At 33.2% G+C, this 23,378-nt stretch overlaps 2 protein-coding genes across 3 annotated transcripts; one reads left to right on the top strand and one right to left on the bottom strand.

The window, feature by feature from the left end:
- LOC123902572 (protein ASPARTIC PROTEASE IN GUARD CELL 2-like) lies at positions 1 to 2,269 on the top strand. Its single transcript, XM_045952338.1, has one exon. It carries the CDS (start codon positions 567 to 569, stop codon positions 2,019 to 2,021), a length of 1,455 nt encoding a protein of 484 aa, XP_045808294.1. The 5' UTR covers positions 1 to 566; the 3' UTR covers positions 2,022 to 2,269.
- Positions 2,270 to 3,851: 1,582 nt separating this feature from the next.
- LOC123902571 (helicase-like transcription factor CHR28) lies at positions 3,852 to 13,561 on the bottom strand. Of its 2 annotated transcripts, none has more exons than XM_045952337.1 (12): positions 13,417 to 13,561; positions 11,029 to 11,245; positions 10,780 to 10,945; positions 10,142 to 10,698; positions 9,454 to 9,525; positions 9,281 to 9,358; positions 8,287 to 9,190; positions 7,338 to 7,468; positions 6,912 to 7,133; positions 5,461 to 6,045; positions 4,985 to 5,194; positions 3,852 to 4,499 (listed from the first exon to the last, which is right to left on the bottom strand). In XM_045952337.1, the coding sequence occupies exons 2-12, from the start codon at positions 11,137 to 11,139 to the stop codon at positions 4,395 to 4,397; spliced, it is 3,141 nt and encodes a 1,046-aa protein (XP_045808293.1). In that variant the 5' UTR covers positions 11,140 to 11,245; positions 13,417 to 13,561; the 3' UTR covers positions 3,852 to 4,394. The 2 variants fall into 2 exon arrangements, with proteins under 2 accessions (XP_045808293.1, XP_045808292.1); XM_045952336.1 differs by having other exon boundaries at positions 13,177 to 13,503.
- Between the last annotated feature and the right edge of the window lie 9,817 nt (positions 13,562 to 23,378).

Raw genomic sequence — 23,378 nt, 5'->3', positions numbered from 1 at the left:
TTCTGACATCAAATGATTCAAACGCCTTCCGATCATAGTTGCGGAGAACCGAACCGTGGTCCTTCATATCAAGTTCAGCATCAATCGCCAATTTACACTCAATATCTAACTAGCCAAAAAGAAAGGAGATAAAGACAAAAACAAGCACAACTTGCACAACACAAATTAGTCACATAAAATCAAAAGTTAAGGAGCGTGATATATTTATCTCATCAAATCTCTTAACAAAATTTATGTACCACCAACTATCTTTCCATCTTGCTGGAAATCACCACCCCTTATAAGATACATGGGCCTTTCCACTTACTCTCTCATACTTAGATAAAAATCATTTCTACATACTAAACTACAAAAAACAGAAACACCCCCACACATTCAATTATTTCTACAGTATGAAGTATGAAACTTTTTCTCCATACACAATCCCAAAACCAAACCAAATAAATCCCTCCACAACACACACATTCCCAACATAAATAAATCCTATATTTCCCTAGCAAAACACATAAACATAAACATCCTTTACTTGTCTCTTATCCTTAAAATTTTCACCACTACAAGTCACAATGGTCTTGATTTTGCTGCTTCTATCATTGGTCTTTCTAACTACCTCAACTTCCATTCCAACCTCATCACCTTCTCATAACCTTTCATACCCTCATTTTCAACGCCTCAATGTGAAACAAACCATTGCAGAAACTAAGCTAAAGCTGAAATCTTTTCATACAACCAAACAACCCCAAGATAATGAAAATGCCAACACTGAGTACGAGAGTGAAAAATCTGAATCAGGAAAACAGAAATTGAAGCTACTTCACAGAGATAAAATTTCTACCTTTAATACTTCCCGTGACCATCGCAGCCGTTTCAATGCACGGATGAATAGAGATTCCAAAAGGGTCGCCGCCGTTGTCCGCAGAATCGCCGGTGCTTCCGGGTATGAAACAGAGGAATTCGGGTCGGATGTGGTTTCGGGTATGGAGCTAGGAAGTGGGGAGTATTTTGTTAGAATAGGTGTTGGTAGCCCACCAAAAAACCAATATGTGGTTATTGATTCGGGTAGTGACATTATTTGGGTCCAATGTCAACCATGTACCCAATGTTATCACCAATCCGACCCGGTTTTTAACCCGGGAGATTCATCATCTTATGCGGGTGTGTCTTGCGGGTCAACCGTGTGCAGTCGTGTGGAGAATGCAGGGTGTAATGAAGGGAGGTGCCATTATGAGGTTTCTTATGGAGACGGGTCCTATACTAAAGGGACACTTGCACTTGAGACAGTTACATTGGGAGGAACCGTGATCCGAAACGTGGCTATCGGGTGCGGGCACCGTAATCAAGGTATGTTTGTTGGAGCAGCTGGGTTGTTGGGTCTTGGAAGTGGTCCCATGTCTTTTGTGGGCCAATTGGGTGGTCAAACCGGTGGTACATTTAGTTATTGTTTAGTGAGTCGCGGCACTGAAGCATCTGGTACGCTAGAATTTGGACGAGAATCGGTGCCCGTGGGTGCTTCGTGGGTTTCCCTAATTCATAACCCACAAGCTCCTAGTTTTTATTATATCGGGCTTTCAGGTCTTGGAGTTGGGGGCTTAAAAGTTCCCATATCCGAGGATGTTTTTCGATTAAATGAACTGGGTGAGGGAGGGGTGGTCATGGACACCGGCACTGCTGTGACAAGGCTGCCTACGGCGGCTTATGATGCATTTCGAGATGCTTTTATTGCTCAAACGACAAATCTACCTAGGGCATCCCGAGTATCTATTTTTGACACATGCTATAATTTATACGGGTTTGTGACGGTCCGCATACCAACCATATCATTTTATTTCTTGGGTGGGCCTATATTGACCCTTCCAGCTAGGAACTTTCTAATTCCAGTGGATGATGTAGGCACTTTCTGCTTTGCATTTGCTCCTTCTCCATCAGGGCTTTCCATCATAGGGAACATACAGCAAGAAGGGATTGAAATTTCAGTGGATGGAGCTAATGGTTATGTGGGATTTGGACCCAATGTTTGTTAAGTTTTTTTATATAAAAAAGTTTATGTGAGTTGGATCCCAAAAGTTCCCCATAATTAGGACATGCCTTAAGGTTACTATTATCGTGTTATGTAAGCGTGTGTATATTATCAGCGCTCTAAGTTTTGTTAGTGTTATAGTAATGTAACATAATAGTCTTAATATGTAGATGAGTGGAATAATTAAGCCACACATGTGGTCATGAAATGTTATATTCATAATAATATATAGTATAATCTCGCTTTTGATTAGTTGCTAAAAGTACTTTGTAAAAGATAATTTCATGGAAGTGTTAGTTTAATTCAGTTTTTTAGCAAAGGTGGTGCACTCAAGTGTATATACTTAAGGTAAGGGAGAATATTTATATAATAATGGGGGTCAAACATTCCTAAGATGACCCTCAACACGGTCAAAAGAATCATGCAAAAGGTTATTTGCTCTGTTGGGCATAAGGGTAATCTTGATTGATATGTTGTGATGAGTAGGATCCAAGAGGACCCTTTTACTCAATTTGAAGATTAGAAAGAAATGATTTGGTCTCTCCATGTACTGATGACTAGACATAACCCTGAACCTTTTCTTTTGTTTCCTTTGTTACTTTTTTTTTCCCTTTCACATAAACAGATTCCACTACCTTCACTCTTCTCTTTCTACTCGTTTGTGAAAGCTGCTACAGCAATTGAATCATTAGGTAAAGGGAGCCACCACATCTATTATGAACATGTGAGAGTGTGAGACATTGTTTGGGGCTCTATGTTATTGCTATACCTTTGTAACTTTGCTGGTTGGGACCTCACAATGCATAGGAGTGCAACCATTTGCTTTTCTTCTTTTTGAGAGATGCAAGATTAAGAAAAATCACTGTTGTCTTTTTCTTTTCTTCATGTGTGTGATTATTATCAGGAAACACATACTTACATGTCTTTTTTTTGTTTACAACTATATGGTTCCTAAGGGAAGGGAATCCTAGTAATCAAGAGTTCGGCCGCAAGGTAAATAAAATTTGGCCAAAAAATTGTTCCCTCGCACTCGGATTCTCCCAAACAATTTGTCCTTTGATGAAACTCATTAACCACTTGAGTTCAATGACTTGATTCATATTTACATCTCTTATTCACATGTATGTGGTGATGTACATTAAATTTGAGCAGTGAAAATGATATTTTGTTTTCTATCTTTATGGTTTTGTTAGCACTTTATATAGACCTACCAAAAGGAAAGAATTTGTTGGTTAAAAATAGGGTAAGGAAGGGAATCATGCAATTGTACACCTTGATAAGAAATAACACCATATAGGATATAATTGTAAAGAAAACACCATATAAGATATATACTTGTCTCACTGTATTTGAGGAAACTATTCCTTGTTTACAAAACACCAAAATCGTCATGTTCTAATACTCACTTAAAATGTGGTTTTTATTTAGAGAAAATGATTTGTGTTGAAATTCTTTTATTCTGAAAATATGTAGCAAATACATAGCTATTTTTATGAAATGTAATCAAACTAAAATTTGGAATTGAAAGCAATATTCAATTGAATTAACCGTGAATTTGAAAGCAATCTCGGTAAAAACATAAAATTAATCATTTCGCTATCGCACTTTTTTTTTATCCAAAATCACTTTCAAAGTATACAACCAGAAAGAAGAAAAAAACACACTTATAGAGGATTTTAAGAAATGCAGGGTAGGCAAAGTTGTTACCAACTAAACCTATAATTCTTGTTTCCTAGACCAAAATGTTTGGTACCACCAGAGTTTATCTAATTCTAGACCACAATTTGGCAGAATGAAGAGATTTTATCTCAAATATATATTCAATCAAGAAAACTAACTTCTAATAAATTTCAATTACAAATAGAAATATGTTTTATATTTAACTTAAGGGTTTGTTCTAAAGTATGAACTCACATTGTAGTGGTCAGATTTGACCAGGGCTGAGGGTAGTATGATACGCATGCCATGGAAGCTTAGTTCCAATCCACAGTATGATCAATAATTCTAAAGGGACCACCTTAACAGCCTATCCTTGCTTTCCATGCAGAGTAGAATATAATAAAGAAAATTTGTAGTACGGTATAAAAGAAGAAAGTACATTAAACCAAGGTAATACCATCCTAAACCATGTAATTTAATTAGAGCATATTTACAGCTTAAGCTACCTAGCAGTTGGGTGGGACAAAAATGCCCTTGTGGGCTTTCAAAACAGATGAGTTACTGCATAGATCAACCAACCCTCACCAGGTAACTTGAGCAACAAATGTCAGTATCCAATGATAAAAACAGTCATACACCTTCATAACTACACGCCAAGCTATCGAAAGCAAAATTTGAAGTACTAACACCATCCATACCACGGAAAGCAAGGATCTTTCTAGACCATGAAAAGATATTTCAGATCATCAACAGTAAGCCTAGCTCCAGAGCCACCAGCATGGTCTTCACCAAAAGCGGATGCAACCATTTTTCTCTTTTCATCCTGTCAGATACAGACCAACACAAAAATAACATCATCAGAATTTATCAATTCTCAACACACATACGTCAATGCACGCCGGCAATTATTACCAAGTTTTCCTCGCATATAGCAAAGCCCACTAAACAGAAAACAGGAAAAGTAAAAATTGTATGTGCTGACTCCCCCGTTATCTTTTGGAGGAAGCACCCCCCGCAAATTAAAGTACTTAAGTAGTTTTATGAGATCAACCATAGTCAAACATGAGTTGACAATCTACGGTTGGCAAAAAAATCCATGACTTGAACCCCTGACCATCTAGTCCGAGGTTGCAACTCCAACAACCATGGTGCCAACCCCCCACCGTCAGCAATGATGAACAACTCACAAATTACCTAAATTGGCACTGGCTTCTAAGACTAACTGCTGTGGACTCAAAACTTAATTTTTCAACTAAGTATAATCTCATTTTGGCACATAAAAAAATAATAAACTGACAGATATTAAACCTGAAGAGCCAGTATTCTATCTTCAACTGTATCTTTAATGGTGATCCGTGTCACAGTAACAGGACGAGTCTGTCCAATTCTATGAGCTCGGTCAATAGCTTGATCTTCAGTAGTTGGATTCCACCAAAGATCCAAAAGAATAACATGACATGCAGCAACCATATTCAAACCAAGGTTTCCTGCTTTCAGTGACATCAGCATAACAGTAATCTGAAAAATAAGCCAAGTTAGTCAGCCACCAAAGACGACCTAGGTTTACACATTTCAAACACAGTAGATAATGCAATTTCAAGTATTGGTTATACTTATACTGACTAACAACGCATCCAGCATTATTGACATAATCAAGAAAGAAGATTAAATTTCTCATTACTTAAGCTACTAACAAATATGTTCACACAACACATTACTTAGTGTCATTTAAAAATTTGCATAAAAAGCAATTAGAGCTTTAACAAAATTGGGAAGAGCCAAACCTCAGGATCAGTATTGAAATCCTTAACAGCTCTGTCCCTCGCAGTCAGAGTCATCCTACCATCAAGTCTCCTGTATTTTACGCCAGCCTGTTCCATTGACGTTTCAACTAAGTCCAACATACTAGTCCACTGAGAAAAAATTATAGCCTTTAGCGGTCCTCCAGTTGTGCACTCTGAATATCTTGTTGTGTGTTTTATAACCTTTACATCTGAATCAAAATCTTCAATATCTGAATCATCAGAAGGCAGTGAATCTCTATTTCCTTCGGAGGAATTCAGTAAAGGAGTCTTCAATTTGCAATTTGACTGCAGAACCTCAAGGACAGCTTTGATTTTAGATGAGCTGTAGTCACTGTTCTGTACTAGTGAATAATCAACAAGACTCGAATTTCCAGAACTACTGCCACCAAGATCATCAGAGATGCAACTCCTCAAAGTTGCTTTGGAGAAAACAAGATCTTCACCGAGTTGTTCTTTACAATGAACTGCCGGGCACATATTATCATCACCTGTCAAATGTTCTGATACGCATTGATAACAGAAGACATGGCCACACATCGAAATAACAGAGTCATCGGGTGGATCCTGTTGAAACCATTGTAAATATCAGCCAGATCCCTTAATGACAATGAATAGATACTATTTATCACTCGGCAATAACAGGTTAACAGAAAAATAAAATTCCAAACATTCAATTAAGAAGTTATAATTATAATAAAAACAAAACTTTAGTAATCAATCAATTAATTAATAGAACAAGTATCAATTAAGATTATCAGTTGTTGTGCTGTGTAAAATACCCTTGGAATGTGTTATATTTCTACTTTGTGAATATATAACTACTTTGTGGTGATGTGTTTTATTTTGCCAAAACCTACAACTAGAACTCCTTAAAGTTTAGGAGTTGTTTCCATCATAATATGCATGATTTTCTTCCACTGAAGGTTTGAGTGTTAAACTTAACCTGACTTTGTGAGCATGGTGCATTTATGGAGTTCCACAAAGACTAAATATGTGACACTCCTAAAGCATGATCAGGGTAAACATATGCTTACAAATTTCTGTTAACAGACTTCATATTTCAAACGACATAGAGAAATGTACCTCCTATTCCTAATATTATTCATTAGACAAATAACAAAATTGTAACATAGGAAGAGTAAGACTTGTAAGATACAATCAAAAGGATCTATACTGGTGTGTTTGGTTTGAGGGAAAGAAAGAGGGAGGAAAGGAAAAACACGGAAACTAATGAATGAATTTAGACTAGGGTCTAGTTCAAATTCATTCATTGGTTTCTGTGTTTTTCTTCCCTCCCTCTTTCTTTCCCTCAAACCAAACACGTAAGTTGTAAGATACAATCAAAAGGATCTATACCAGATTACGCACCTAGGAGGCATAATTGCAACAAAGGAAACCAATAATGAAATTATCATATCAAATTAACTCACATTGCAGACACAACATATAGCGGAAGTTGTTTCCAGACTATTAAACAGATTGATCAGCATCTCCTTTGGAAGTTTTTTTGCCATTTCAACAGAATCTTTCCCAACAGGATCAGAACTATATTCTTTAACAAGAAGTGGGTGATCACAAGCCTGACGGAGACGTAAAAGCATTAAAAGGATATTTGCATAGTTTTGATTTACTGTGCCAGCAGCCGCATATGCCTGCAAAGTACAAGTTTTTTATTTCAAAGCTACATATTCAGGACATCCATCAGCATAGAAATATCAGATGAACAACATCATATAATTTGCAATTTCTTTGACCCAATATCAAAACGAATTTATAGACAATAATTTGAAAGAAAGAAAACACAAAAAGCAATTGTTACATTATGTCCAATATAAGCAATTTAAAAGAAAATAAACCTTAAATTGAGAACGTGAATCAGCTTCCAACTTCTTGTAGAAGGCCCGCTCCTCATAGGAGAAATCCACCTTACTCAGATTAATTGTTTTAGGAGGTAAAGTGATTATCGGCTTGCCATCAAGCAAAGTTCCTAGACAAATAAGAAAAAAACTGATATGAAAAAGCAGAAGAGACCAATAATCACCCCATACAATAAATAGGACTCCAACTTCGAAGAAATTCCAGCTCACTCAAACAAACCAGAACCTTGTGATGAGTAAATTGTTCAGTTCACTCCCTCAACCAAACAATATATTATATTTCTGGTAAAACATTTGAAAACAATCTCAAATTCATTACATTATACATGATGGTCATAGACTAAGAACAGAAATCAAGGATGAATGCGCTGAATAGAATGAATAATTCCATAATTCCAAAAATAAGTTTAGCCAAAAAACAGATAATTTACTAAATCGAGAAAATAAAACTAATTACATACTAAACTATCTTTGTTAGTGAATAATAAATTCACTAATTCTTGATGATGAAGGGAAGAGGACTAAATCAAATCAATTAAAATGATCTTTTTTTTATACTTTTATTGTCATTTGCAGGTATGTCTAGCCAATCAAGGCTGGCTCAGTTTATAGGAATGAACAGCATGCAAGCAAAGGTCTTGGATTCAATTCCTATAGGTAGTCCTCCATTGGCAAGTTATTTGTATTTAAATACTAGATATATGCCCCTGAAGCCTTGGAATAAAGCCTTGTATTTAGATACTGTTGTGGTGCCAAAGGTAGAGCATGAAATGAGAAAATGAATAAAGAAAAATTATCTAAATGATGAACTTCAATAAAGAGATCAGCAACAATATTCGAAGGACCCTTAACACCTAAACCATGTCAGGAAAATGGCAAAAACATACTCCAGTAAAGACATAAGTAGCCAGATTATGAAAAAAATCACCTTTTGTACGACGAAGCATTATGGCCCTCAAAACTACTTGAAGTTTTTTGTAACCTTGAATTGAATTTCTGGATATTGGGACTTTTATTGTATTGTAGAATGATTTATACTCAGCATAAGGTTCATACTTCAGGAACCTAAAGTAGCTATATAAATCATCAATAGTATTCTGAATAGGTGTGCCAGACAAGCACCACCTTCTTTTGGCCCTAAGGCTGGAGCAAGCTCTGGCCATCTGAGTCCTATGATTCTTTATCGTTTGAGCTTCATCTAGAATAACCCTAAACCAACCAACTTTTCCAAGAGCACCAGAAGCACAATCGAAAGAAGAACTGTCTATTCCCTTTCTACCTTTTTTACCCTTCTTACTTCCATTATATGTCTTTTTCCTCTTTTTACCAACAGAAAAATCGGAGGATAAACCAAACTTGTCCCCATCTTTTTCATCAATATCCTCCTCATCAACTAACTGTTGCTTGGGAACTTCATTAGTCACAAGAGAGTATGTTGTGAGAACAACATCATATTTTGCAAGTTCAACAGGATCCTTTGTCCTACTGCCCCCATGAAAAATCAAAACAGAGAGCTTTTCATCTCCAACTTTCTCATCAAGCTCTCTGGCCCACTGCCGAAGAACACTTGCAGGGCAGACAACCAGTGTACCAGCAGCTGGCCTTTGCCTACCTGGGGCCCGTGTTGAACTGCTCGCTTCAGTAATTGGTTTTATATCACTGGGTTCTTCCTCATTTTTAATCTTTTCCACATCAATACAACCATTATCATCATCATCATCCAAATTCAAGGCTTCAGCTTTATGGTTGCATGTGTCAGCTGTTTTCCATTTTGACTGTGATTGCCGTTGCATTAGGATGAGAGCTATCGTTGAAATTGTCTTTCCAAGGCCCTGTTTGAACAAAGTCATATAGTTCAGATAAAAACACTTGCAGTTAAATATCAAGTGCTGCTCATTAAAAAATTATACTTCAAAGATAACCTGATCATCAGCCAAAATCCCCCCCAAGCAATGCAAACTCCTGTTTTCCCTCTGAAGCATCCAAGCCAATGCAATTTTCTGGAATATAAGGTGATAACAAATAAATTATCCAAAATAATAATAATAATTTAATAAAATAAAAAAATAATGGCAATTATAATAGACAGTAATACCTGATGTCTCATAAGCGGGACAGACATTATACCAGCAGGTAAATCGGCTTCTTTTAAGGGTTGACTGAGATCCTGTAATAACCAGATTCACCGTTGACAATATTGCGTCCGATGACGTTCAGTGATAATAAAGATTAATATACTACAAACTGAGAATTTAATCTTTGGAGCGTCATCCACAAATCATATTGATGCAGAAGAAACATCAATTAAGCATAAGATTAAACATCAAATCATCTCAAAAGCATGTATTAAGTTTTTTTAGTGGGGCTAACTGCCTAACTCACTGTATTATTCGGTGCACTTGGCAAACTACTGTCATCTATGGTTACTATTGTAATGGGTGTTATTTTATTTAATTTTCTATTTTCAATCCTAGAGGTAATTTTGTAGCATGTGTGTTGCTTGGACTTGTATTTATGTTGACGGTAGGTGTTATTGGCCTTTGTACTTTTTGAAGTATCTCCAAGTTTCCCTTATGGTTTTAGTATTAGCAGAGTATCAGGCATTCCCCTAATTCACACTTTCACAAACATTAATGTGATATGTTTTGAATGTCCTATATCACAGACATTAATGGAATATATATAGTTATACTATAGTAATAAGATACAGCAGTGCTCTTTATAGAGTAGTATATAAAGTAAACCAACGACATTACAATCAGCTGATAAACATAATGAAATACCTGTAATGCTGCTTCATAAATTAGCCTCTCATCAGCTGTAGAAGCCCTTTCATCACCTGCTCCAGCATGGTATGCAGATTCACTAGAACTGGCAAATGGTGGAGCTACAGCCTTTCCATGCATCAAAGAAGGAGGAAGAGACCTGATCCCTCCATTCTGATTCATGAAACGATCTCCATCATTGCCTCTGCCAAAATTGTCACGAAAAAAGCCCTTCTCACTGGACGTGTTAGGTCCTACGCCATGGTGGCGACTCCGGTATGGATCATTATGTTGGCTGCTGCTTAAATTGTTTGATCTGTTATTAGGTGCAAATGACGAAGGTGGAAGAGACCTTGTTGCAGATGATTGAAAAGATGATGGAAGAGTCCTGTTGAAAGCTTGTTGAGATGACATTTTCTCATAATTGGCACCATTAGTATTAGAAATTCGGGAATTTACTGTCTGATGCTGACTTGTGCTTCCATTGCTGGGACCAGGTTGATTATGAGGCGTAACTTGTGAATGATTAAAAATGTTAGAAGAGCTCGCGTTTGAATTATTTGCCCTTCTTGAATCTGCACATAATATTACATATATGATGACTGCAGATTTAAAAGAAATTTCATTACAGAAGATCTTTAAGAAAATTCGCTCACCTGAATTCCTTTCAGAACCAGCCCATTTTGGGAGAAGCCTTCTGGGATCTTCGATCTCCTCCAACTCATCATCCGACGAACTAATATATATACACTGGTCCATGGAATCTAGATAATAATTTTCTCTTTCCTCGGCCAAAATAGAACCATCAAATGCTGAGCCAACCTGTAGTCAAAAGTATCGTGAACATCTCATCACACGTGACAATAAAATGCAAAGCTTCTCTAAATGAAAATGGCTTCACTCACCACTTTTCTGCAAGGTTTTGAAATTAAACCAGAAAACCAACCACCTACAACAGTGCATAGTCTCCAAGTTGAGTCGATGAAATGATGAATATTATCCACATTATCAAGCATTAGCTGGAAAAGATAAGCGACATAGAAGTTTGCTTAACAAACAACCTATTTGCTAAATGGAGGAAACACTTATGTTTTCCCCTTTCCTTGAAGACTAAAATTTGCACTGCAAAAATGAAGAAAACATCCAAATCATAAGTATAACTATAACCTGAAGCACATCAAAAGAAAACAGCATTTATCTTGTAGCACTCCAAACCACAATTATCAGATATGTACACCAAAAGGATTCATTATAGACATTAAAAAGTCTGGTCAACAATATCATCATTCCTTTTACAAAGAAATCCAACTAATATGAGGGGACATAAAAGGGGAGAGGTATAACACATCTGATAATTATATATAAAATCGAGAATTCACTCAAAATTGGGGATAAAATATAAATCCTAACATGAATTGTTATATTATATATAAAAATAAAACAACATAAAAAAAAGATAAATAATACCCTCCAAGAAGATTGGGCCATACGGCCCAATGCCTCCAATGGCTAAAAAGAAGTAAAAGCGGCATTGAAATGAATTGGGCCCAAACAGGCCGATATTCACTTCTCTCCATCATAAGCAAACTCTACAACCCTAGTTGGCCGCTCTCTCTTCCCCTGTCTCCTGCTCACGATCTCAAAAAATGAGCACCTATGCTCTCCTTTTCACCATGAGAGAGAGAGAGAGAGAGAGTTGCACAGATACTTCTGCACAACATGAGAGAAGAAAAGGCAGAACTTGCCCACGAGGGTAGCAAAAGGGATAAGAAGAGGCTCTCAATAGGGTTTTTCGTGCAACCTGGCCAGCAAACTGGTTGCAAATCTGAGACACTGAAATGCCAAAGCATTGAAGATTTCACCAATAGTTTGATTTTCCCCTTTCTCCCGTCTGCGCACAATCTCAAAAAATGAGCACATATGCTCTCCTTTTCACAATCAGAGAGAGAGAGAGAGAGAGAGAGAGAGACTTCTTCACAAAACGGGAGAAGAAAAGGCAGAACTTGCCCACGAGGGTAGCAAAAGGGAGACGAAACTGAAAAGAGCCGGGTGCAAGGTAATGTAAATAAGTCAAAAAGTTGTCGGTTTTGCAAGGTAATGTAAATCGTGATATTTTACGACCTTACTGCTACGCTCATAATTAGTAAATTGCTCATAATTAGTAAATTGCTGAGCCAGAAATTTCCACTTATGAAATTCTTTTTCATATGAAAACGATGATGATTTTGCTGACCAAAGAGAACAACAGCAGCCAAACCTTTTTAATTAGGTTGGATCATCTACATGAATACGACAAAAACGTCGTAATGGCGTGCAATGAATTAAGTCCAACAATAGACCACTCAACCCTAAATCTGTTTCCACCAACCCTATTTCCCGGTGTTTTTACACTTCTTCTCCACGTGTAATCAAATCATTTATCACAAGAATCTACCATATTTTCTATGTTGGGGACTTATCTACATAAAAAACCAATATCGAAGAATAATTAACAAGATATTATTATCACTTAAACGGGAGAAAAATCCAACCTAACAGCTCTCCGGATTCATTGGAGATTAGTACAGAAAATGCACCTAAGACTGATAGGCACTCAACACTCATTCCCCTTTCCCTAATTTGAATCTTATCTTCATTTTTACAAGTCAATCTGCTCAATACATCAAAATACTTTTAAAACCCTAACCAACAAACAACATTTTTATCCAAAAGCAGAACTCATATTCAAACAACAATTGAAAAACCTACTAAACTTTACCCTATGTAAGGAGTAAGAACACCCATAAAAAGAGTAACTTGCAATATTAAAAATTTAAAATTGGTAAAAAACTAATAATGCAAGCAAAAATCCACCACAAATTCTTCAATCAGATAAGTTTTCTACTCTTAACTACCAACCTTAACCTAATACCCCCATCATCATCAATCAATCCTTGCAAAATTGCATAACCAATTTAAGGGTTTAAGAAATGCATGTTTTTTCTTACTGTTTACAAAATTCAAACTACAATGGAAATGACAATTGTAAAAAGAACAATAGAAAGAAAACAAACCAGATCAGAGTGGAACTGAAGCTAATAGAAATCACAGAAAGGAAAAAAAATGAAGTGAAGCTGATAGAAAACAAGTAAATCTCAGTGAACAATATAGAATTGGGTTTGAATGTGTGAAAAAGGTTTGATCTTGGAGAGGAAATTGAAGGATGCAGATGAACTAGGGTTGAAGAGCAAAACGCAGTAACGGAAGCGTAAAAAAAGATAAAAACGACATAGGTTTGAATTTCACATACATACCTAAAACATATGAAGACGACAACAATGAGAGAGAGAGTGAATCAGAAAATTAAGGTTGCACGACTCCTTCGTCGGTTTTTTTTTTTACTCTTACGTCCTCTTCTTTTTTCTTCTATTTGTATGGAAAATATTTTATTTTCTGAATAGTATATTCTTGTGTTTTTTAGAGGGATAGATGAAAATTTATTGGTTAAGTAAAAAAAAAAGGATAAATTATTTTATAAACTTACACACAAAATAGATAAATCGAGATTTGAACTTCGATCATAGCGTCTGATTTAGCAATTTTGACATTTTAACGTCCGAAATAGATAAATTACACACAAAATAGATAAATTACTCTTACGTCCGATTTGTGGACATTTTTGTGTGTAGTTTAACGTTAGACTTTATGTAAGTTTGACTTGGATTTTTTTTGTACAATAAGTTTGACTTGGATTGATATCATTTCCTTAATCTAAATTTATATGATTAATGATTAATAAAAAATATTTTAAAAAAATAAAATCTATTAAAAAATATTATAATAAAAAAAGAAATTACACTTTATTTAAACATAATTGTATTTCATTAAAGAATTTGTTAATTCAATGTGGGGTTTTTTTAGGAATTAAATTTGATACGTCGAAATTTACAACATGCTCATATTGCGCGCCAATAATTTCAATATGCATTAACTAGTAAAAATTGATATGCGATATTTTGACCAAAAAATTGATTTTATTTATTATAAATCAAAATTTTTATTTAATTGGATGTTTATGATTAAAAACAAATATCATATTAATTGTGTTTTCTAAATAGTTTAATAGCAAAACTAACATATTCGTAAAGGAAATTTTGTTCGTAAAGGAACAAAATTACTTGATTGAAGATTAAGTTTTAAATAACAAATCAACTATATATATATATATATATATATATATATATATATATATATATATATATATATATATATATATATATATATATATATTAAAAGAATTATCTGATAAGTATGGGGTGAGTTAAGTCTCACGTTAAATGATAGATACATATATAATTATCTCTTGTAACCGTACTATTAGATCAACCTATATAACAAATTTTTTTTAAACACCGGATGTGACAATTTTTTTCGTTTGCAATGAATAAGAAAGTACAAATATAAGTGTCCAAAAGCACTTTTTTCGTCAAAATAAAATAAATCTCCAAAAGCACTTGAACATGACTATTTTTTTTTATTTTTAACGAGCTGGGAATCGAACCTAGAATTTATAGCGTACTACTTAAATCTCTCACCACTAGACCAAATCTAATGGCTTATATGATTAGCTTTTGTGACACATAATTTAGCAGAAGAAAAAAAACATTTGCTGATAATTGAAATAATAAAGTGAGTAAACCATCAAGTTTTTCTTTCACTTTTGTAGAATCTATTCAAGATTTTATCTAATTTAAAATGTTGAGTTTACGAAAAAGACAAGTTAATGACGTAGTTCGTGTTTTAATAAGGATAATCATGTCTTTAACTAGTTTACACGTTGTTGAATTTTCAACGTGTATATATTAAAAGAGAAATTTTTAGGTGAGTCATCATCTAAGTATTAATGATTGGACACAACCAATTAAATCATTATTACTCATTATTCTTTTTTTTTTATTATCACTCATTATTCATTAATATATTAAATAATTGCAAATAATTAAGAGAGAGGGAAAAAAATAGTTATCAAGAAACATGTGTGTTTTTTTTTTTTACAAAAGAAACATGGGTTATGCACTTTATTATTTTTTTTTTCTAATTGCTCATATATTTTTTTGTTCCAACTAAACTCTCTCTTTTTGTTTTTTGTTTCTAATTTATTTGTTTCGATTATTTTTATGTGAACACTTCGATAATTAATACTTGTTAAGTATAATCTCATATCATATTTTAATACTAAATTATATCTACATAATTTATATTTCAAATAATTTTGCTTATGGAATAGCGGTACCCAACAATATAAGTTGGGTACCAAAGAATTTACCTTATTTTCGTTCATTATTATTTTTTTACTTTTTTGAAACTTAGGGACTGTTTCAACTTTTATGAATTTTTTGACAAAAAAAAAAGTGCATAGTTGATAAACAAACTTATATTGTATAAATTATAAGGTAGCTTATAGTCGATAAGCTAAATAATTCAATTTTTATTATTTAATAAAATTAACGGTTGAATTATCTTATTAATATAAAGTGACATAAAAAATATTTAATTTTTTTTAAGTAAAATAACAGGAATAAAATGAGAAAAAAAATATAAACTATAAACTAATTGAATTAGCTCATTAATTAATATAAATACAAGATTTCAGATTAGTAAAAAAAAAAAAAAACTTAGTATGAAAAAAATATATAAAAAATGACCGTATGCAAATAAAACTATAGAGTGAACATGTATTTTTCTTTTCTTTTCCTTAGAGATTTGGTTTTGTTAATTTTTTTTTTTAAAGAGGTTTGTTTTAATAATTACTATCTTATTAATTACTTGTAATTTTAATATATTAATGATTTGTAAATATGTGAGTAGTTGTGTCTAATCATTAATTAATGTTTATGCGTAAAAAAAAAATCATTAATGTTTAGGTGTGGTCTCACTTTCACCTGAAAATTTCTCATATTCAATATATTGTTATCGTATCTTATGACATCTATATGTGTGAGAATAAATGTTAGAGAACCGAGATAACAAACATAAGAAGAGGAATGCAAGGAATGTGTTTATGAAGAAGAAGAATATTAAGAGAGAAGATGAGCAGAGTCGGGTTTCAAATGTTTTAACACGCTATCCTTTAACTACTCTGATCTTTCCATCAAATTTCGTTTATGAGACTGGAACGCTGCTTTCAGATTTTATTTGTCGTTTTAAACCACAACACACATGATAATGCACAATTTTTTGTTGTTTTTTTTTTGTTGCTAATGTCAAGTTTCGAACCATGTACCTCTAGGTTGCAAAGTGACTCATCAATCAAGGGACTACATGGGAAACATGTCGATAATGCACAACTTTAATCATTAATATATTTAATTATATATTATAAAAATTTATGTAAATTTTATATTTTAAAAATAATCATCAGAATAAATTGAACAACATCTTACGTGCTAACATTATATTAATAAAAAAATTCGACATAAATTATACGAATAATTGCACACTATTCTTAAAAGATAATTTAAAAATAAACCGTGAAAGTATATGACAACATGCAAATGCAATCATCCATCTAATCTAAAGTGAGTAGTTATACATATCTATCCAAATCCAATCAATTTTGCGGGCAAATGTTATCAAACCATACTTTCCGAGCGTAATTTTAGGAAGATACAATACACCTTTTTGTATTTTGGATTAGGGAAAGGAAAATCATTACTTTCTCCCTGTCAAGAAAAGGATACGATACTCTCACTTCAATAGTTACCATGATAATAGATATTAAAATATAATATTATTGTTACTAGCTATTGTTTTCAGTAATAATTCTGGGTTTGTTTTCTCTATGTTATACGTTAGAAGTGTACTCTTCCCCTGCATTGTGTGAATTCTTCCCACTCAAACCAAATTTAGATTAACCAAACGATATTTTCTTCTCATTTTTCTTATAGGCAACAATTAAAAATCAAACATGTGATTTTGTTTACGGAATCCAAATATTTTACTATTTAGATTAATCAATTGATAATTATTATTTTTTTAAAATAGTTTAATGGCTAGACTCATACATTATAAATATAAATAAATGAGATATCCGAGATTTGAACCCCGGACACTCTAAGTCTTGAAAGGTGAGATATTCAATATATTTCAACTTCGACCTTTCTAATAATAGCTCTAGTACCAAGCTACCAACTGAATTACAATTATAAAACTTTTTTCCTTAACTTTTAAATTAGTATCATTAGAGCATTTTGTTAGTATGAAATTTATTTTGTTGAGGCAAGTATATATAAGAATAACCTTATTGTCCATCTGTAAACTTGCATTGTATAAGTTTTCTTAGATTAGTCGGTAAGGACGAATACCAAGCTTTCAAAAAAAAACTTGCATTGTATAATTGAACATAGAAAAAATAAATTTTAAAATGCACAACATATATTAAAAAAAAATTAAATAGACAATTTCAACCAAACTGAAAGTTTCAGTTTTATCCGTAGCTTGCACCCCGTCATTGCATTTACAAGAACACCCAACATTAATAATTATATTCAAAGTTTGAGAAAAATTTATGAATTTCAGATGATCCAAAAAAACAAAAAAGCTAAAATTGATATATAAATCATACAATGAAGATAAGGACATTCTTGAAGAATCAAATTTTGTAAACTATTTAACTTTACACGGTTATTACTAGATCCATCACATTGTGTATGTCTTCTCTAATTTTATTTTGTATCTTCCTAGCAAATACAAATACATGTAAAATTTCTTTTTGAATTGTTGAGAAATGTACTTTGCAGAGGGACATTTTTCATGAATAATTTGTCTACTTTCTTATTATAAGAAGTCAAAATTTTCATCATTTGAAGAAAATTTTCTCAATTTATATTTCACTCATTCATCACGTCCTCTAAAAACATTTAAAGTTCACAAAAAAAAAAAGTATACCGACCAAAAGGTATCTGTCGGTCCCCCTACTAGCTCTGTCCCGGGCGTCACGTAGACGTGCGTTTAATTTGATGTTGGGCATGAAAAGAAACATACTATTAATTTCAAAGGAGAGTAATACGGATAATGCAAACTAATATTTTAAAATTCTTAAAAATTTAATTTGAACTATGTACTTATTTTTTTATTGTTTTTGTTTCAGATTGTGCCAAAGTCTAATGCACGCAGTCCAAGCACTTTGAATCTAGTTCAAGTCCACTCCTTAATGAAGGCTTATCGTGCAAGCCAATGGTAATAAACATAATAGTACCTCATGCAACTAATACGCTCCTTATATGCTTAAATTCGTATCAACGACTCTCATCATCTCAAACAGCAGCTATTGCTAGTTGTCACATTCAGGTCCATGTCTTTAACTTTGGAGGTGGAAAATATATTTGCAAACACTTTAACGATTAAGCAATGATCGTGATTATAAGTTTTTGGGTTAAAAAAAAGTCTATGTGAACATGAACCACAAATTAGGTTTTTTAGTGGGAAAATCAGAGTCTTAGGACCTAATAAATTGTATTTTTTATTGTTTTTTTAAATATATATACAGTGTAGATGGAAGTTTTGTTACTCAAACATGTGAAGCCCCGATACTTAAAAAATGACGAAGTATCGTGTCCGATACGTACTCGATACCGATACTCGTCTGATACTCTTCGACACACGTATCGGAAATTAATATTATTTTTGTAAAAAAAAAAATACAACCGATACATGTCGGATACTTATCCGGTACGCGTATCGAAAAAGTATCGGGCAATTAATGTTCTTTGATGATGGAAACGCAAGAAAGGAGACTGATACAATTCGTGTTTTCTCTTAAGTATTGAATGTTAGAGTACGATGTTACCAACTATGTCTTTGGGTAATACATTTTTTTTAATAAGCAAATTGTTAGTATATTATATTGTTATGTTAGTTTTTCTCCTTATCGGGATTTGAACCCTGGATCTCTAACTCTTTAACTTTTGGATCAACTAGCTTAATCAGTTAAGTTACCCATTTCACTTCCCTTTTTGGGTAGTACTTAACTTAATATATGTAACTGTTACTTGTTTGTATATTGTGTGTATATATATATATATATAATTCTAAATTTAATTTTTAAATAACGTATCGCGGGCGTATCATATCGAGAATTTTGAATTTTTTTCCATATCGCCGTATCGGTATCGTATCGTATCGATATCGTGTCACATATCGGGGCTTGATAGACTCGAACACAAGAGGAGTTGCAGTGTGTCATGTCAAGGTGGTTTCAAAGTCTCCCCATTCTCGTGTTAAGATACCAAAAAAGTCTCCACCTCTCTCAAGTACCCACGTACTCCCTCCCGTCCTTAATATAAAATGAAGTTCATTTCTTAATACATTAACAAATTGGTGTATTTACACTATATTATAGAATAAATATATTAATATTTCAATGTATCTAAAAAGTTAACTTCTTATATTAAGGATCGGATGGAGTAGTACGATACTAATATGAAAATGAATGTATAAAGAAATAGTATTATATTATGTGTCATAAAGTGTGTTATCATAAGACAAAAACCAATTTATTTGAGAGTAAATTTCAGAGACAAAAACCAATTTGAAGGTTTATTATTTTTTAATCCTTAATTAGAACTTAGTTAAGCTGCTTATCCAACTTAAAATCTAAAAAATGAGAAATAGTTTTGTATGTCAGAGACAGAGACAGAGCGCCGTATGTTAAGAAAGCAGAGACATTACACAAAAGAGATAAAGAAGAGACAAAGCAGAGGAAGTAGTAGCACTAAAGTACTGTATAATTGTATAATGGACCACTCACTCACTCACTCACTACGCCCTTATTTCCAGCACATCCCCCACACCCCATACCCCTTACCCTACGTACACTTGCCCATATGAGACTTCACCTTCACCTCCATCAATTCCTTGGACAATTAAAGCCTACCTCATAAGTATAACCATCCCTTCCTATGTACATGTAATGTAACGTAGAGTGTTCGTGGTGCAGTTTGGTTCGGTTTTGAGTATAAAAATTATCATAATCGCCAGATAAAAATGCATGCGGTTCGGTTTGGTTCGATTAATTTTAAAAAGTCATCCAAACCAAAATAAACCAATGCGGTTTGGATTGATTCTGATATGATCACCCTTATATAATGTAAGCATCCATCTATCAAATAAATATATAATAAATTATTACTATAAATAAACTCATACTATAGTAGTAGATTATTTATTTATACATATCCATCCTCCAGCTACCTTTTACTCTCACTTAGTACTTTTTGCTTTCATCTTCTATTCCATCTTTTTTCTTTCTTTCTTTTGGTTTGAGAAGTGAACAAAACAAAGAAAGTTATAATGAGGTGCAACTGGTTTGAGCCAAGAGTGGTGTTTGTGCATGGGAAGAGAAAGTTGAGGAGCTTGTTTTGGAAGTTAAGAGCTGATTTCAAGAGACAAATGTTGAAGAACAAGAACAGTAGGAAGAATTTCAACTTCAACTATGACTCTTTTAGTTATTCCCTCAACTTTGATGATGGCAATTTTGGCTTCTTTTGTTGAACAAGCAAACATTGTACCACTAATTACATCACAATATTATATCTTGTGATGAAATTGAAAAACTAGCTAGTTAGCTACACGGTCACTTTTTTGTTTTGTTTCTTTTTATAATTTATGTTATAGTACTACTATGTAGTCTTAATTTCATTCTCAATATGTTAGTTAGTGATGTAGTATCAAGTCAAATTAATGGAGAGAATGATGTTTGTGTTTTGCTAACTATTTTTGTTTTTTATTTTACCAAAACAAGAAAGAAAAAGAATGTGAACAACATTGAAGAAGAAGAACATATTCTGAGATTGTACAATGTACATGTACAGTAACATTCTTGGAATGCCATTAATTATAGCATTGTTTTTGTTGAGAATGAAAGGCTGGTCAATATGATAATAATGATATAATCTACTATTCTACAGATTCATTCTATAACTGATCAGAAATTAAATTAACAAGGAGGAAGTTGCAAACGGTTGTAGCTAGATAGATAGCAGAGTCTTGATATCCGGGAGTGAGTCCATGACATTGACTAGTCATAACTTACTACTTACTAGCCCAAAGGAAAAAAGGCTCTTTTCAAATCACTGATACTGTGCTTCAACGGGTATAATGATGATAGGAGAAGAAATACTTTTACGAGAACATTGGCTAAACTCAAAGCCTCACATCGTGTAAAATGACCCACAAAAAAAGGATCTGCGCTTAGACATGCAGATGTTCTAGTGTGGACATGCTTGTGTGCAGATGACTGAACTTCACCCACTTGTGGGATTGAGCATGGAGGATTTTGTTGTGGGAGAAGCAAAGTCACCAAACACGAGAAATCGTGTTCTAGCAATTAATATGTGTTTATACATTTCGCGTTTGATATTTTTGGATCCCATAACACAATATGTTGTTGATCTTTTGAAAAAGAGTTAAAATGATCATGTATAACGATGTTGTCTTTCATATATCTATGAATGTAGTTTTTCAAATGATTGACATTTCCATCTAAGGAAGATTAGCGTGCAACTTATTGTCTTTCAGTCATATTAATTATTTTCGAGTTTTTTTTTTAAAACAACAATTTTTTTTACTTCTAAAAAGTTAAATACATAATTTTCGTAGAAAAAATTTATATATCTATTTTCTTAACCAACTAAAAAAAAAAAACACAAACGAAAAAACTAAAAACCTCTAGTAAAAACCACAAATGTAGTAGTACCTGCGGTTAAGGCTAGAGAGGCAAACGTATCGAGAGTACAAGAAACCCTAACACTATTAGTACTAGAAATGCTAAGATTATGCTTGGCAGAAAATTATTTTAACAAGCTTATTAATAATACATAAAATTTTAATTGTTTACGTAAGCTGTTTTGCATAAGTTTAAAAATAACGTAATCTATCTATATTCCTCCTCGTAACATTGTTTTTTGCACCAAAAAAATAAAAATCTATCCATAAAAAAAATCAATCTAAACGAACTCTATTTTTATTTAAGTAATTGTCATCGCTCCAACATTCTTTTTTGAAGTGAATCTGCCAATTTATAAAATTGACTGCCTCTCATTGACTAATGCCATGTCATGGCCGCGTGACCAATTGACATACCTATAACTGGGGCGACAGACCTGACCACCGACTGATATGCTACCGCTACTAAAATAGTAGATAGAAATTGTAAAATTTATCAAAATTTCACATTTTTATAACATCCGTTACTTAAATAAAAAAAAAAGTAAAATTAGAAACTAGAAGAGCGCGCTAGAAGCACGAGACACCAAAAGAAATTGAGATTTACTTTTGCCACCATACTCCATTTCTCGCGCATCATACAAAATTACCAAAATCCTCCAGTCCGCTACTTAAGTAGCGGATTTTACATTTAAAATCTTGAAAAATTAACGTAAGTAGGATGTTTTTCTTCTCAAAAATCTCATTTTTATAATGTCCGCTACTTAAGTAATGGACATAATTCACTACTTAAGTAACATACATTATAAAAATGAATTTTTTCCATGTTTGGGGGTATTTTTTTCTCAAATTTCTCATTTTATAAGTAGCGGACGAATTTGCTACTTAAGTAGAGGATAAGTAAAAATATTGAATTTCATGTAGGGTGTCTTTTTCTCAAATTTCTCATTTTTATAACGTCCGATACTTAAGTAACAAAAGAGAAAAAAATGGAAAGTGCGCGTAGAAATCGATAGGATGACAAGAAGTAAATGTCAAAGAAATTCTCCTAACTAAAAAAAAACGATGTTTTCTCTTCGGGCCCCTGATGTAACTTTTATACCCCCAAATATTCCAATTTTGCCCTTGATAAAAACTTCGGTTCGCAGAAACCGAAGTTTTTTCTAGTTCAAATTCAGGAATAATTCGGTTAACAGAAACCGAATTTTTTTTTCAAGGCAAAAAAAATTCGGTTCGTAGAAACCGAAGTTTTTATTGAAGGGCAAAAAAGTAAAATCCAGAGGGTGAAAAAGAACCATGGGGGGCCTAAAGAGAAAATATCAAAAAAAACCACAACGAGGCAAAGTCCAACGTAAATAGCCCATTGTTTTCCCGGCCCATTTATGAAAAATAGAATGTAACTGCGCGCGTCTTGAACTTAAAAATGCAAATACAAAAAAGGGAAAACATAAAATAAAAGGCGCTATGATTGGCGCTTAAACCAAAACCCCAATTCATTTTTCCCTCCTTCGAACAAAATAATTAATTAATTTAACATCTCAAATTCTCAACT

The sequence above is a fragment of the Trifolium pratense genome, linkage group LG1 (genome assembly GCF_020283565.1).
Source record: "Trifolium pratense cultivar HEN17-A07 linkage group LG1, ARS_RC_1.1, whole genome shotgun sequence".
Lineage (NCBI taxonomy): Eukaryota > Viridiplantae > Streptophyta > Magnoliopsida > Fabales > Fabaceae > Trifolium > Trifolium pratense.
The sequence above is the reverse complement of the archived record's forward strand: the minus strand, read 5'-3'. Positions and strand labels throughout refer to the sequence as shown.